The sequence below is a fragment of the Dunckerocampus dactyliophorus genome, chromosome 2 (genome assembly GCF_027744805.1).
Source record: "Dunckerocampus dactyliophorus isolate RoL2022-P2 chromosome 2, RoL_Ddac_1.1, whole genome shotgun sequence".
Taxonomy (NCBI): Eukaryota; Metazoa; Chordata; class Actinopteri; order Syngnathiformes; family Syngnathidae; genus Dunckerocampus; species Dunckerocampus dactyliophorus.
The window spans coordinates 42322505-42339307 of record NC_072820.1 but is presented as its reverse complement, the minus strand read 5'-3'; the positions used below and the strand labels follow the sequence as shown (position 1 = coordinate 42339307).

Here is a 16803-nt window from a genome sequence, read left to right as displayed (position 1 = left end):
TTTTGCAATAAATTCATTTAGTTACGGTGTAACGTTAAAAACAAGGATGACATAAAGGGGAAACGAAGCCGTCACTGACCAGGTGCATGTCACAGCACAGACGGGCAGTACTCCGACGACAACAATGTACACATTCTGGTTGAAAAAGGAGTGAGGGAAGCCCTCTATGTTAAGAATGAGTCTTTCTGTCATGCTCTGTGTCGTTGCTCTGCTGCCGCCTACCTGCCATGTCGTGCAGTGCATGCTGTTCCCCCTGCAGAGGCGGAGCCACCGTGGCACACCTGCAGCTCGTTAGGACTACTGCCTTCTTAAACTGGTCTTCTGCTACAGCTCATTGCAAGATTGTTCCCTGCACTTCACCTGCTTTCCGTCTCTGTATGTCTTCTGTGTTACCTTTTCGTGTGCTTAACTCTCTGGCCTACCTACCTGTGGTGTGAGTATTAGCCGGGCTTCCTCAAGCAGCGACTCATTAGTATTTGTGCTAAAGATACCCGCCTGCTTGGTTTTCAGCAGTGCCTTCAGTTTTATTGTTTTTTTCCCTGCTACCACTTTTTCTCGCAGTGTTTTTTGTACTCCTTTCTACGTGGCCTTGCCCATTATTTTTGTGACTGACTCCGTACCTCTGTCTTTTTTACTCCTATGTGAGGACTCTTTTTGTAATAAACACGTTTTTGTTATCACAGACTGACTCCTCTCTGCGTCACGGGATCCAAAACACTGCTTAAGGCAATCCTGACACTTTTTCCCACATACAATACTGTCCTTTCCCAAAAGATTCCATCGTTTTATTCCTCTAAGAAATAAACAAGGCACAGACACCTTGGTTTCGGTCCATGACCATGATGTCATCTGAACGCACAGCTAACAAAGGTGATACCACCCAAATGACCATCGTTGGCTGGGAGAGGCCTACCTCCATTGCATCTTAACGACCGTCAATTGACGCCACAAAAGAGCGAATCCGTTTCGTGCCAGGACATGCCTCCTTCCTTAGAGGACAAATGCATTGGATCTTGCACCAATTTCTCAGACTAGAGCTGCCCTTTCTAGTCATTGAGCAGCCTGCTCGGAAGAGAGGCAAAATGTCTTCTAAGACAACCTGAACGTTCCATTCAATGCCCTGAGAATACAATCACCTGGATGAATGACAATATTCAAAGGCAAGGGCAGTATAATGAGTCACCAGGTAAAACTAAATTTACACTTCATCGCAAAAATGACCACAATTGCATTAGTTGAAAGCTCAAACCTGAATCAGCATCCAAACTGTACCTATTAGATACTCAAAAATACAATGGAGATAAACCAATTTCCATTTACTATTAACAGATGCTCTTTACGACATGACCCGGTTTTTCAACGACAGCAGTAACTCGCAATATGACTAAATAAAACATGACTAAATATGACTAATAAAACTCCATTGTTACTCCCTCACTATATCGTGTTTATTCAGAAATTAATTAGTCAATTAGTCACTGTTTTGTCGTAGATTATGGTCTATTATTAGTCAAAACATATTGCAATACAAGAGATGTAGTATTCCGGTCACCAGGTGGCAGTAATGACACAAAACATTGAGACATTACCTTACATTACAATTACCTTAACACTGCATGAAGTCAGCCAACGCATGTCTGATATAAAAGAGTGAAAAAAGTTCTCCTATTTCGTGTGGAAGTGGTATGTTTTTGACTTCTTAAGTTTGGAAGAAATAAATTTGAGGCTAACTGGTTGGTTCGCTAACTTGTTAGCTCACTAGCTTGCTAACTAGCGACTGGATCGAGTCCGTGCAGCGTAAGTGTTGTAGAATGTGATGTAAACAATGAATAGAAGGCGTGTAAAGGTGACTACAGGCGTGTGATTGCATGTCTACAGGGCTCTAATAATGTTAAAAAACGTATTTTGAAAGTTTTCTATGCTCTATCTACGAAAAGGTTCACTGCAGAAATCAATTTATTGCGGTCGGTCTGGAACCAATTAACCACTATGAACGAGGGACGACTTTATATTGAATATCTTTAGTGAAACAAAACTTTTATTTTGATAAATTTGTATTTTTCCTTTATTTCTACTTTTGTAAAAATAATTGTTGATTAATCCCGATTCGAGTTTCCTACCAGTGTGAGCTCTACCTGCAAAATGGTGCTGGAGGAGAAACAAAGACAAGCTCAAATTTAATTCAAACGTCGAGCACGCGTCATTCACAATCGAGCAGCGGAGACAACAAGCTGTTAGTGAAATTATCACAGTGGTGTTTGACTTTATGGACAGCTATACACTATATGACAGCGCTGCACCTGTAACTTCAAATATTAAATAAAAAAATCATTTAAATGTTAGAGTGGAACCTCTCAAACAGGAAGAGTAATTTGGTATTGTTCTACAACCTATGCAAGTCATAGAACAAAAACAAAATTGTCAAGTTCTAAAGTATCGTACTGTACAGCTGTCTTGCAACTTATCTGCCACGTCAACGGTAGAAAGTAAAAATCCACTCAGCTTTTTCCTCCTCATTCTTTTTCTGTCCTCTTTTGTTCCGCACTCACCCACCCGCACCTAATCCTATTTTTCATGCTGTCGTTTTGCATTTTTCCTCCAAATTACAGAGGTGGCTGTTGCCCTTTGCCCTCCAAAATATTTTCCCTAAAATTTGAAGTTTCACAGTTTCCTCTTATAAAAGCTACATTCTCATCTGACAGTAAGACCAGCATGCATCTTGAGAGTAATACAATACAGCCAGCCTTGCTGCTCGCTGATGATTTAAGTAATGCAGGGCACGGGACTGAAAGCCCTGGAGAGGATTCTGCATCAGGTGCTCTTTTCAAAAGTGGCTGTTTAATACAATGGCAACAGATCTAATTACAAAATGCTTCTTGTTTCTCTGCAGGGCAATTAAAGATCCACTATTATGTGACCAGGAAAGTAATATCACACATACAGTATTAATCCGTGTATATAATATACATAGCAATGATTACATATACATACTAATTTTTTTGAACATTGTCTCTGGTGCAAACGAGTATCCGTCAGATAACCATTTGACCTCTGAGTCATGCTACTTAGGTTACTATTTCTTGCCCCATTTTGACAGGTTTCAGTCTTGTTCCATTCCAAATAATAAGTAATTTTGATTTCGCTGTATTCTTGCAACCCCTGCAACCTTTGTGAGTACCATATTTTCCAGACTATAAGTTGCACTTCTTTTCATATTTTGGCTTCCGTGAGTCAGGTGTGACGTATGTATCAAAATATATACAGTATATATTTTAACATGGTCCAATTTCAAGTTAAAGTGGGGAGGTGGTTGTTTTTTGGCGACACCTAGTGGCTACAAAAATTCATTGAGTTGAGCTTGTGACGGAGTTAGGCACACAAATTGAATGATGTTACGGCATACTTTCTAATACGCTTCTACCTTGGAGTGTCTGTAAGTAATGTGCAACTATAATTAAAAATGTTGTATTTTCGACAGTATTGTTATTAGGACACTAATTACCTGTATGTCTAGCTTGGAGATTGTAGCTGCTGTGTCACCCACTGACTAACTAAATACATGTATGATTTTCAGTCAATTTTAATTTGTGAATACAAAAATGTTTAATATACAGCTGTTTCATACGTTTCTAACCTCCGGGATGCATCCGGGCCTCATTTCAGGTATTAAAAGTGTCTTCTTCAAGAACATTTATTAAAGAGGCGATTCTCTGTTGTATCCATACACTCGCTCTGATGATAGCTCATTCATAAATACTGGTAAATGCAACTTATAGTCCCGTGGGACTTATAGTGGGAAAAATATGTTCATCAAAATGCAACAGTACAAACATATAAAATAAATTAAAAAATGCATGGAAGTACAATTTACCTACCAAATGGGAAAGTGGATCATTTACTCAACTTTAAAAAGTAGTCCATATTGACAGAGAGACTATTTTTGGCCAATGTTGAGAGTTCTAAAGTCAAAATGTTCCAAATAAACTGTGCTTATGTTGCTTTTTTGTTTAATATTACATAGATGTACGAATTAACATAACATAGAAATAATACCATCAAATACCTGGAAGTGGCATCAATTATTACTGTCATGCAAAACGTACAGATACCACTGGGAGATACTTCAAGCATGAAGGCACACAAGCAAATGACTTGCATGCAAGTTGCTGCTGTGTGTTAGTGTGCAGTCATGTAGTAAGTGATGCACCCTATACATACATGTAAAGTGCTTGTGCCTCACTTACTTTAGGAATCTATATTACAAAAACCCTTCAGATTACCAATTGTGTACATACAATACAAATAAATGCAGATGCAACGCAAATATCCCCCCAAAGAGACCCAAACTGTTACATATCCTCGATGCAAAACTGTCTAATATGTCACAATTACAGAAAACAATTTGACATTTGAAGTCTAAAAAACACATTTAGGGACCATGTTATTTCTTTTGAGAGTCGCTTACCGTAGTGGCCTCAGGGTACGCAACAGCCTGAGTACTCTGAGCATGCCCAGGATCTTGGTACCAGAGTTGGAGAAGAAAGAAACCAGGATGTCGATAACTGATATCATCACCAACATCCCATCCAGAATGTTCCAGCTGCTCCTCAAGTAGGACTTATCACCAAAGCACCAACCCAAAGCCACAATCTGGACACAAAACGTTCACAGGGCAATTATACGTAAATATATAGTGAATGCAGTTAAATTATGGTAATAATAAGACTAAAATCCAATGTAATTAACGGAAATCAAAAAACCAGAGTAGCAATACAAAGTTTATGTATGGTTAGATGTACCATTCCCCAACCAATGTGACTTGATCACAAGGTTTTAAAGGGCAGCATCACCGAATGAATAAAATAATTAAGGATGTCTGACTTTTTTTGCCAATATCTGATATGCCGATATTGTCTAACTTTCAATATCCGATTCCGATATCAACCGATACCGATATGTGTGACATAGATACTTTTTTTTTTAAACCATCGCCGCCACGGTGACTGCCCTTCAAGTTGCTTTGTTTGTTCTCCTACTATATTCATCTTTTAAGTAATATATTCTATCCGATGGATATGGATTTGTTTATTGAAGCACATTTTCACGCGCCATGAGAGCGAGGTCGGTGTGATTCCCTGTTTACCCATTGAGGAAAGAAGCCGTATCGAGGCAGCAGAGCTGGGGCTAAGGTGAAAGTCAAGCGGCTAGCAAGGAAGTGGAGATTTAAGCCTTCAGTACCTTCTATTATCATGGGAACCGTGAATTCACTGCACTGAAACATGGCGAACAGCTAGCATCCCAGATCACTGCGCAATCGGTTCAGACCTACGTCTGAGACCTACGTCACTTCCTCCTTTAGCAAATTTTCACAAAAGCGCTTCTGTGACGTCACGTGGTGTGGTAGTTATTATTTTTTAAATGTATGAACATAAATGGTCAATAACCATACTTCATATATGTAACATATTGGGGGGTTGTTTTATTTGTGATTATTATTATTAAAAGAGTTTGTTCGCATGCGGATGTTTCTATCGTCTTACCAAGACGGAGCTACGTAAAAAGTTACACAATGCACGGAGCGCAGACGTAGAAGTCATATCCGGTTAAATAAAACAAACGCGAATGAACAGAATAAACCACATAAATGCAGTTATATTTGATTGTAAACAACCAAAAGCAGAGTGCAATGATGGATTAATGTAGAGGATTCAGCTACAGTGTTTTTTTTTTCTAAACGGAGAAATACCATCCATCCAAACATATCTTCCGAGCAAATGCTTTTGTCTGTACTTTTTCAGTGGCAAAAAAAACCTAATATGGAACCAGGAAAATAGAGTTTATAAATGATCCACCTGCACCATGGATATGCTATAAGAAAAAAAAGATTGATTATTTAAAAAATGTTTTTTATTATAGGGAAAACCCGATACCGATATCTACCGATATCACATTTTTATGCCAATAATATTGCTGGACCGATATTATCGGACATCTCTAAAAAGAATGGCAAAAAACATACTAAAAAGAGGGTACATTTTGTGTTGTAAGAACTATCAGTATGTTCTGCACAATAATTTGCTCATTATCTTAAATGTATGAGCAAGCACATTGAGAAAACCTTCCACAGGAACAATGCAATCATACTGCAGCAAACATGGCATAGCCGAATATATATGATCAAATGTAGGGCCATATAACATCTGTCTTATTTTTTTCCCAAATTTCATTTTCACGCTTCACAGTGACGTGAAGCCATTACTCTGTCATTCCTCAGTCACACACCGGTAGTGGTTATCTACATCTGTAACCACAGCTGCCCTGGGGGTAGACTGACGGAAACATGGCTGCCAATTCGCACCTACCGCGCCTTCGACCACCACCAAACATTCATTCACATTCATACACCAGTGTGGGCAGCACTAGCAGGCAAGATGGGTCAAGTGTCTTTTGCTGCTTACTTTGTCGTACTTGCCCACTCCTTTTGAAGCCCTTTCTTAAGTTTCGAATAAATAAATTCAAGAGGCTACCTAGTTAGTTTGGTAGCTTGCTATGCTTGAAGCGGCGACTGTTTCTTGTGTCCCTGCAAAGATCCCGTAGCCTGCTCATAAGGGTTGCGCAATGTGGTGTAAACAAAGAATAATAGGAGTGTAAAGGTGGCTAAACACGTGTTATTTTATGTCTGCAGGGCTAATAATGGTAAAACCGTATTTAGAAGGGCAAGGGTTTTCTATGCTTCTAATTATAAAAATATTCAGTTTATTAACATTGAATGCTACTTCGCAGAAATGCACTTATCACGGTCGGGTCTGGAACCAATCAACCGTGATAAAAGAGGGCCGACTTTGCTTACTTTTAATGGGAAGTCAGGCCCTGCACACATTCCTTAACATATCCAAAACCTTAACATAATGTAATGTAAATTTACGCAAGATTCCGCATTTAACAGTAGACTCATTCCATTTTTACTGGCCAATTCCGTAATTCCGACCCCAATTTGTTTAACACGGAAATTATAGGACCCTATAAAATGCAACACGTCACGTAAGATCAACTTATAAAAATATATTAAACAATATTTTTTTTTTTTTACCTGTGCACTTTCTACAAATGTATCACTTTCTGGCAGACATGTTATCAAGCCTGAGAATGGATGTTTAATATCCCATTCAATTTATGGAGCGATTGTTTACTTCGAGCTCTAAACGTCCACAGGCCCTATCAGTGACTCTTCACACTATACAATTTGCATTCCTGTATACACTATACAGTATAATTGGGATGTCTTGGCTTTTTCGCCTTTAAACCTAAACTAGGCCAAACTATTTTTGCCTAAAAGAGTAAAAGAAGAAAGGAGAAGGATGAAAAGTATATTTTAATGGTGCTCATCAATGCACAGCATGCCGTATATACATAATATACTTGTATATGAATAATGTATATGATCATCAAAGAAGCTCTTGCCCTGACTTGGGGACTTAATGGGAATTTTGGCCAGTAAAGAGGTGACGTGCTGTACGGAACCTTTAACCTTGACATGCTATTAAGTCATCTTGTGCTTTATGCCATTTCTGTGCATGGGATACAGTACAATTCTAGCTAATTAGGTAAACAGGGGTCTCAAACTGGCGGACCATATTTTGTGGCCCCCTACTTGACATCAAAGTTTAGTGTAGGTGCAGCCCACACACCCTGGGGACATGGTCAGAGTCACTGCAGCTTGTTTAAAGGATAAGCAATAGCTAACACTGACCCCACAGTGAGCTTGTCATACATTTGAAATGGTCGCTAGACAGAACACTTACTACAATCACGCTGCAAACACAAAACTGACAGCACAGCGTGTTACATTTAAGTAAACACACATAGGGCAACTACGACTGCTGTGGGGAATAATAAAAACTTAACTTTAGCAACTTTTGCCGGAAAGCCTGAAGCATTCCCAATGACAGGAGCAATGCCGGCTCCCAGCATGCTTTGCGGCAGCTGTTTGTAAATGGATTCTGGTGGACAAGTTAGTCACTTGGCTCTGAAATCTATCAAAACTCATAATTATAATCATAGTTTTGACAGTTTGACCTTCTTCTGTAAAAAGATTTGCTGTTTTCGCTATCATTTTAGGGTGATGAACACACTGCTATTCCACCAGCGGGATGCATTAATACAAGTTTAATAAAATGTGTGAAATATGTTCACATTTATGATGTGGTAAGGCAGCTGTCAGAATGAAAAAGATGTTTTGACACGACACATCCAGGGATCACTTGGCGAGGAGAGTGTGTGCATTTCTGTGCATGTGTGTGAGTGAGACGGCCTAATATTTGTGTGCCCAGTAATCACACAGGGGCCAAAAATAGAAACAGGAGCTATGAATGACTGACACCCATGAACTTCAGCAGGCAGAGGCATTTGAATCCTGGCGAGACAGTCCGCTGTTTACCATGATGAAACAGCACTGAACGGGTGCATGTATTTACTCTTTGTAAGTGTGACCCAGCCTCTCATTTGCTTTTTCCCATTTCAGCCTCACTCCTTCCCTCTTTGCCCTGTTTCTCTTGATGTTTTTTAAGGGCTTATAGCACACATGGGTATTGGGCAGATATAAATTCTATGAAACTTTGAGTAGCTTCGGCCTGGTTTCTCCATCTTATGCAAATCTAAGAGAGGAATAAGGGTATCACATGATCTTTTCCAGGCTGGGGACAGATGATACTGGTCTACGCTTGTCAGATGTTATTGCATTGATGAAATCTTGACCGGTCAACAATGTCTAACAACAGAAGTTAGTGAAGGGAGGAAAACCACAGCATGGAACTTCCAGAACTGTCACAAAACAAATCATTGAAACTGACAGAAGGCTGACGAGAAAAACACATCCCAGGAGGTCATTTTAGACCAGCTACCTCAAGAATCCTGGATCTCATAAGATACTAAATCAATATGGTCGTAGCTCTGACTTTTTTCCAAATTGTAGTCAACAAAAAATTGTCATGCGTGCCATCAGCAAATGTGAGACTCCAGCTGAGTTAGCATCTAAAGGATTAACCCCACAGATGACCGCATTACGAATGGTGGCAAATAGGAAAAGTGCGATGATAACAATAAAAATGGAAATTGTATTTACTGCGACAAAAGAAAGGGACTTTTCGCTCAGTACAGTGTGAGAGACTTCACTTACTACTGTAGACTCAACATTGGCCACTGGGTGTCAGTAACTGTTCGTTGAGACGGGGCACCAAATGTGATTGCCTGTTTAAATGATCTCACAACAGGTACAATAATAAAAACATCATAATCATAACAATAACACGAGCTACTGTAGGGGCCATAACCCACGACGAGTTAAAACTCAACCCTGAACCTCCAACGCCACTTCCTGTCCGCCTGCCACTAAAGTTCCCTAGGGAACACATTTGCTGTTATACACACAAACAGGAGTTTTATTTGCATTATAAATAGCTGATTTACTCTTATTATGTCTACTATATTGGGTAATACAAGTGTAAAGCCCTTTAAAGCCGTCATTACAATACAATAATTAGACAATGGCCACTGCAGGAAGTACCCTGTCCAGAAGAAAAAGAAGGAACTGCTAATGTGTGAGTCTAGGTTATCTTATTTATGTCTTATTTATGTCTAATATGTCTTATTTTCTCTGATTATATCTACTATATTGGGTAATACAAATATAAAGGTGACTATATGGGTGTTATTTCATGTCAAGAGTGCTCTAAAAATGTTGAAAACCGTATTTAGTAGGTAGTAAACAGGTTTTCTATGGCATAACTACGAAATATTCCATTTATTAATATTGAATCCTACTTTGCAGAAATTCACTTATCGCGGTCGAGTCTGGAACCAATTAACCATGATAAACGAGGGTCAACTGTTGGTTAAATTTGATTTACTGTATATATGCTTTATGCGTTTGGTGGGTAGGTAGGTAGGTAGATAGGTAGGTAGATAGGTAGGTAGGTACGTGGGTAGGTAGATAGATCGATAGACGGATAAGATGAATACAGCAAATAGATACAAATACAGAGGATCTTAAAGTATATTAATGGCTACTCGCTTACCTTTACAGTCATTTCAGCCACAAATATAGCTGTGAAGATGTAGTTGGACAACGTTAGGAAGATCCTTTCCTGTTAACCAAAACAAAAAGAAGATATTATAAAATGATAAGGTCTGAGCTTAAGCCTGCATTGGGAAAATCATTTCAACACTTGATGAAAACATCTCCCAAGGAATCTATTGCAGTTACAAATGACAGCTGGAAGGCAAGAACAAAGCATCCCATTTACACAAATCTTTACTCTTCAAGCAAAATGTGGAATTTAGTTATATTTCTGTTTACAATAAAGTGCTCCCAAGCCTGCCTCCTGCCTGGGGCAGCGTGCCTTTATGACTGAGTGGGATGGGAAGCGATGAGGGCATTTTTTTTTTTTTTTACTGATGGGAGAAAACGAGCGAGCAAGAATGAGATTCCTTCAGAAGCTGCTTATTTAACCTATTCCCTTCTATGTGGGAATCAGTCAGCGACCCTACTCAAAATGTCTCTGAGTCTCAATGTCTGCAAGTGTGTGTAGGTGGCTGTCTTTCCCACGGCCTCCCTCTGCCGTTGCTTATGCTCAAAGGAAGACAACATCACAGACACTAACACAAAGATGGCAGTCCTGCTCAAGGCTCTGGGAATGTCAAGAATGGACTCACTGGGAATACATGCTTGCTTAAAGGGCTTATAAAGTCCTGCCTCCAGCCATTCGGTCTAAATATTATAAATATCCAGCGTCCAACAATGACGGCATTATTTATTTATGCATTTATTGCTTGTGTAATAAACTAAATACATCTACAAAAAAATATGAAGTTGGAAATACTGTTGTAAAAGGAAAATGTCTGCGATTAGAGTCATTACCAGCTAGCGTGCATTCACGTATAACAAATCCATCCACTAGGTTTCTTTTTCTTATTTTGTGTGTAGTTTTCTTATTTTGTGTAGCTTTTTAAGCATATAATAGGCTATTGTATTTTTACACATTTCCAGCAGCCCCGCGACCCTAATTAGGATAAGTGGCATAGAAAATGGATGGATGGACATTTCCAGCAGACTTACTGTTGCAACAATGCATGCTTTTGACATGTTTTTGGCACTATCATGTTTTGACACTACATCCTCTAAAATTAGGCATTATACTATTTTATTCTGCTTATATTTATGAATATTAGGTTCATTAAAAGGGAGGGAAACGTGGTTGGCTTGCTTAGTCATTATGGGATTTACTGTCATGTTGCATTGCGAACCTCACAAAGAAGCATGATATTATAAAACAATAGATGTGGACACTATACATTCTTAGCGGGATCAACCCTTTAGTGTTTACAGTATTTATAAATTATCCAAAATGAGTTAAAAAAAACAAACATTTAATAATTCACAATTTTATATTGAAAAAAAACAAAAAATGCTTAAGAACGTCCAAGATCCAACCAGTCAGACATCAGCAAACCTCTCAAGACTTTAGCTCTGTGAGACATCGTTGCTGTTGCTGTTGTGCACTTTGTTCCCTCGTCCTTCCCCTCTCTCGGTCACTCAACCCCTCTTTCTACCCTCTGTCTGTGGTTCTGTGTGAGATTTTTTCCCAAGAGGGATTTTCTCCTTGCCTCTGTCGCCAAGCGTTTACTCGTGTGGGGCTCAGTTGGTTCTATATGTTCTATCCTCCATACATAAAGTGCCTTAAGATAACATCTGTTGTAAATTGGCGCTGTATAAATACAGTTGACTAGTTTTTGGCTAAGTTTTCTTGGCTAAGTTTTCTTCTACAATTAAAAAGGAGTGTCTGATTTTCATTTGTTATTTTTTAGTACATTTTTGTGTATGATCATTTTTGTCAGTTTCCCCTATATTTCAGTGATTATTTGGGGTTTTTCCTTCTTTGACGTTATTCCTTTGGAAGAGCTCCTTGTCAGGCAGGCATTGTGAACTGCAGCGTTGTCCTGTTGAAAAAGCCAGTCATTACCACACAGACGAGGGCCTTCAGTCATGAGGGATGCCCCCTGCAACATCTCCACATAGCCTGCTGCTGTTTTGACGCCCCTGCACAACCTGAAGCTCCATTGTTCCATTGAAGGAAAAAGCAACCCAGATCATGATGATCATGACGGCACTTAGGGCCGGTGACATTTTTTTGTTTCGACCACTTGACTTATTTGTTCCGTCAGGATCTTTGAAGTGCAAAATGCAAATTCTTGCAATTTTTCAACTGGTCTTAAAATATGGATCAGGAGTGTACCATCCCCCGCTTTAGTGGTCAACTATGTTAAAACCGTGCAGCAGCATATCATGATGAAGTGCTCATTTGAGCTTGGCCTGATTTGTAAAGCCCTGCAGTAAGACAGAGGTTAGCCATGACTTATGTGCTGAGTTACGATACCTAATAATTCACTTCCAGAAGGTAATCTGCTAGAAATGCCAAAACCCCACTCTGCTGAGATTTAAAATACCTCTTTGAGAACCAGGAACCACCGTATATCCATCCTATAACTGGCAACAACTTGAAAGCTGTTTAGCTGTTCGCAATTACATAAAAATTGCCAATAAGAATGATTCCTACGCTCTCGAGTTGACGTTAAAAAGATTTGTGTGCAGCAAAAACTCTATCTAAATTCTCTCTGCAGTAGATGGTGAGAGTACTGAAAACCTAGAGTGATTGTACTTCATATCGTTGGTGCTGCTCCGATTCAATTTAGAACCCAAGGCACTGATGGATTGGCCTCTTGCTCAATTAGGAGTCATATATCATAATAAGTGGTATAATCATCCTCCAATTGCTTCCACTGAGCTGGAGGAAGACCATATCTAGGCAACATGGAGAACCATATACAAAACAGTAACACATTCCAGGGCACTCCTTGAATTATTCAGCCAGCATCACACATTAAAATGTGTGTAAAACGTTTAATTGCTGCAACAATAACAATGACTACATTTAATGAAACTATATTTTGTTATGCTGGCATTCGGGGTGACATAGCGTAGTTCACCAAATATCAGTGCATTTATTAATTATCCATCTGTGGTTTCCAAACCGTAATCGTAGACATTGGCTTCAGTAATTCATAACAACCCACACAAAACACAACTCATGCCATCGCCACCAGCGCAAATGAGATTTGTAGCAATACAGTAATGACTACAATTGTTTTGTACTTGGAGGCTTGCTGCAGCCTGCATATCATCACGTTTCAGTAATGGCCCCGGGGTGCATGGTGGACACAATAGCCACAGCAGGAAGCAGACAAAATACATCGAAAAGCAACGCTCTCTAATGTGAATGTCAGCGTGACTTAGGACTGTGGACATTGTGTATTTGCAGAAGATTCATTTGCATAAGTAAAAGTGTGTTTGCCTTTGCCCTGATCTGCCCCCATGCCTTTATGATACCGCCTCCATGTGTTCAACATCTCCTTTCCTGGACATTAGCCACATACAACAGCATAAGGATAATTGAATCAATTGAGACAGCTCTGTCTCCACTGCGGTTCAGACACAAAACGAGCAGAACAGTGTGATCCACTGAGACCAAAACCACAATTAAAGCTATCTGCAAAACGCCTCGCTCAATGGGGAGAAAAATAATAATCACAGCACTAATTATTGTGTGTATGTACAGAATGGCTAGTCTGTGTTCTGATGCTGTTGCTGGAAAAGAGGAAAGGACATGGTTTTAGTGGCTGCATGTGTGTGTGTGTGTGTGTGTGTGTGTGTGTGTGTGTGTGTGTGTGCTGCAGTAATGTTTCCAGCAACATGCATCTATTCCAAGTGACGGTGCATTAGTTAAGGATGTGAAACATGGTAAAGCACCCATTACCTAAAGCTTCTGGTTAAGAGTCAAACAGGAGTGATTCCATGTTTGCATCATGTTCTGCATCATTTGTCAACTTCTGTAATTCCCTTGTACGAGTGTGAATAAAGGTTTACAACTTTCCAGTATGGACTTCAGTTTGTAGAGTTCCAACTGCCAAGGAGATTGCTGCATGGGTTGATTTGTTTCTTTGTGTGCTACTTTCTGTCAACATTTTTGTTACATATCCACCTGGATTTTTATGATACGCTGCAAGCATCATCAAATTATTGATTTACGGCCACACTGTCCAATAAAAAGCATGTACAGTGGAGCCTCAGTTTTCATACGGCCGGGTTTTCATGTGATTTGTTTTTTGATGAAAATTATTGGTAAAAATATGTCTCGCACGTATTGTACCGCCAAACAGTGCACCTAACAAACTAGTCTGCAAAAAAACAAAGCATCTATGCGTTGGTAACTAAGTCTTTGGGAAGAATGGATAGTGGTTCTTTTAGAGTTGGGATGCTATCGATGGATGCCAGCCAGGGAATCCTTTAATCATCTTCATAATGTGTGTGTCTGGGTTGTTTGTTTGTTCAGTCGCCTTCCTTCGTCCTAATAAGCAGTGTTCGAGGAATGGGTGCTTTTTTATATTCCTGAATTGCTGAAAGAACTCATAGCAAAGTGCGCAGGTTGTGTCTGTTACAATAGCATTGTAATGTAAATGCAGGAACCTTTAACACAAGGGGGGTGCAAGGGGGACACATAACCAGGCCAGTGTGTGTAATTATGATTGTACCTGCTGCTGAAATTTACAATACATTTCAAGTGAGCAAGTATACACCTCTAACAGCTCTAACCAACCATTCTTCAAAGTTAAATTTGTAACCAACTAGAACGAAATAGTGTCCGTGCGGCTCTTCTATCCCCCATCCTCCTCCCTCCACTCATCACCAACAACAATCAATCAATAAAGTCTTTATTAAAGGTAAAAGTGATGTTAAATGTTCATTTATCCATTTAAATTATCCTTAATATGTATTTGGCTTTGTTTTCTGCATGTAAAACAATATTTATTCTCTATAAAATGTTTTTTGTTTATATTTCTGGGTGTCTGGAGCCGATTAATTGGATTTACAGGATTTCTTATCGGAGTGTTTTAGCTTTCATCTGACCTATTGAAAAGGAATTAATGACCAAAACCGAGGTTCCAGTTTATTTCCAAACTTGTGAATTTCATACTGTGTTATACTTGGGAAGATGAAATAACTGGAACTTGTCAACTGACAGCAAAAACAGGACATGTGTAGAAGCCTTGGGGGAGGTCTGTGCTTTGCATTGCTCTACATTGTGGCAGTCTGTCTCCTTTACGAGGCTGCGAGACTCACAGCACTGCCGGGGTCGATGTGAGGACGCTCCATGGCAATCGTAATGCAGTTGAGGAAGATGATGACCAACACCACATGGTCGAACATCTTGTGGGTGATGATCTTATTGCACACATCACGGAACCTGTGAAATAGCGAGATAGATCAATTAGTAATGACACTTAGTAAAGTCGCAACTGAATGCAAATTGAGCAAATGTATGTAATGTATGTACGGCATCTACCCACAAATTAAACTTTAGGATGTTTAACTGTTTGGAAGACTAATAAACACAAGTTCAACAGTGTTTATGAGCCCACGTAACAGCAGTACAGTCGTTCCCCGCCACATCACGGTTCGAATTTCATGGCTTCACCCTACCATGGTTTTTCAAAATATATCAATTAATAAAGCATTGCTCTTTCGTGGTTGGCTATGGCCTATTATTAGTAAAAGAATTGCCTAAATTACGCCTAAATTAAGCATATTTAGTATAATAATGACTAAATGAACATGCAATGGTCACAGTTCCCTCATTATCGCAGACGCAACTGCGATTAGTGAGCTTCCGTGAAATAGGATTCAATATTAATGAATGAAACATTTTCATCGTTATAGCATAGAAGACCTGTTTATAACTTTCTAAATACAATCTTTACCATCATTACAGCCCTGTAGACATGAAATAACACCCCTGTAGGCACCTTTCTACGGCTATTATTCTCTGTTTACACCACATTGCTCAAATGTAATGCGCAGGCTAATCACTGCAGGGACACAAGAGATGGCCATAGCTTTAACTATTAGCAAGCTAGCAAGCTCACTAGTCAGCCTCCAATTTATTTACTGTATTCTAAACTTAAGAAAGGGTTTAAAACGGAGTGCGAAAGAGGGACTGCGCCACAGTCAGTGAGGAAACGGTAGCTCCTTTGGCAGGAACTAATCACAAGCTATCAGTGCACTCATCGCAGGAGGTCATTATATATAACAGTATAACAATATAACGGTCTGACTCACGATGTCATCTTACTAAGAACACGAAACGTATCACAAAGCAACTTAGCGCCAAAAAGGTATACCTGATAACTATACAAACATGTACCAATATGAGTTTAACTCTTTTTTTTCCCACAATGCACTGTGTCTGAGCAACGCATTCATTGGGGCATTGCAATGACATCAGCTCTCTCCTGGCTCTGGGTGGTGGGCTCCTCTGGCTCCCTCTGGACAGAGGCAGCATTGCAGCACCATCCATCCATTTTCTATGCTGCTTTTCCACCAATTAAATGCTTTGCAGACGAAATGCAAAACTTTAAAATAATGGTTTTGTATTGGTACATGTTTGTATATTTATTAGGTATACCTTTTGAGTGTTAAGTTGCTCTGTGATGAGTTTAGAGTTCTTTGTGAGTCAGTCACACCGTGAGTCAGACTGTTATATTGAGTAAGGACCTCCTGCAATTTCCAATGGGTCGACAAGCTTGTTTGCAAGTTTTTTCTTATCTCATGATTGGCTCCTGTCAAACAAAGAGCTGCCTGGTCCTCACGGACTCATGCGTGCCACAATATGCCATTTTATGACGTGGACACAT

At 39.5% G+C, this 16803-nt stretch overlaps 1 protein-coding gene across 14 annotated transcripts in view; it reads right to left on the bottom strand.

Annotated features, from left to right (window-relative positions):
* Positions 1–16803, bottom strand: part of cacna1g (calcium channel, voltage-dependent, T type, alpha 1G subunit) — a 291002-nt gene that overhangs the window by 49485 nt on the left and 224714 nt on the right. For all 14 annotated transcript variants that reach the window (XM_054766574.1, XM_054766569.1, XM_054766571.1 and 11 more), the window contains 3 exons: positions 15233–15356; positions 10074–10142; positions 4466–4650 (listed from right to left, as the gene is read on the bottom strand). In XM_054766574.1, coding sequence (XP_054622549.1) covers positions 4466–4650; positions 10074–10142; positions 15233–15356 — 378 coding nt within the window. The remainder of the gene's footprint in view (positions 1–4465; positions 4651–10073; positions 10143–15232; positions 15357–16803) is intronic.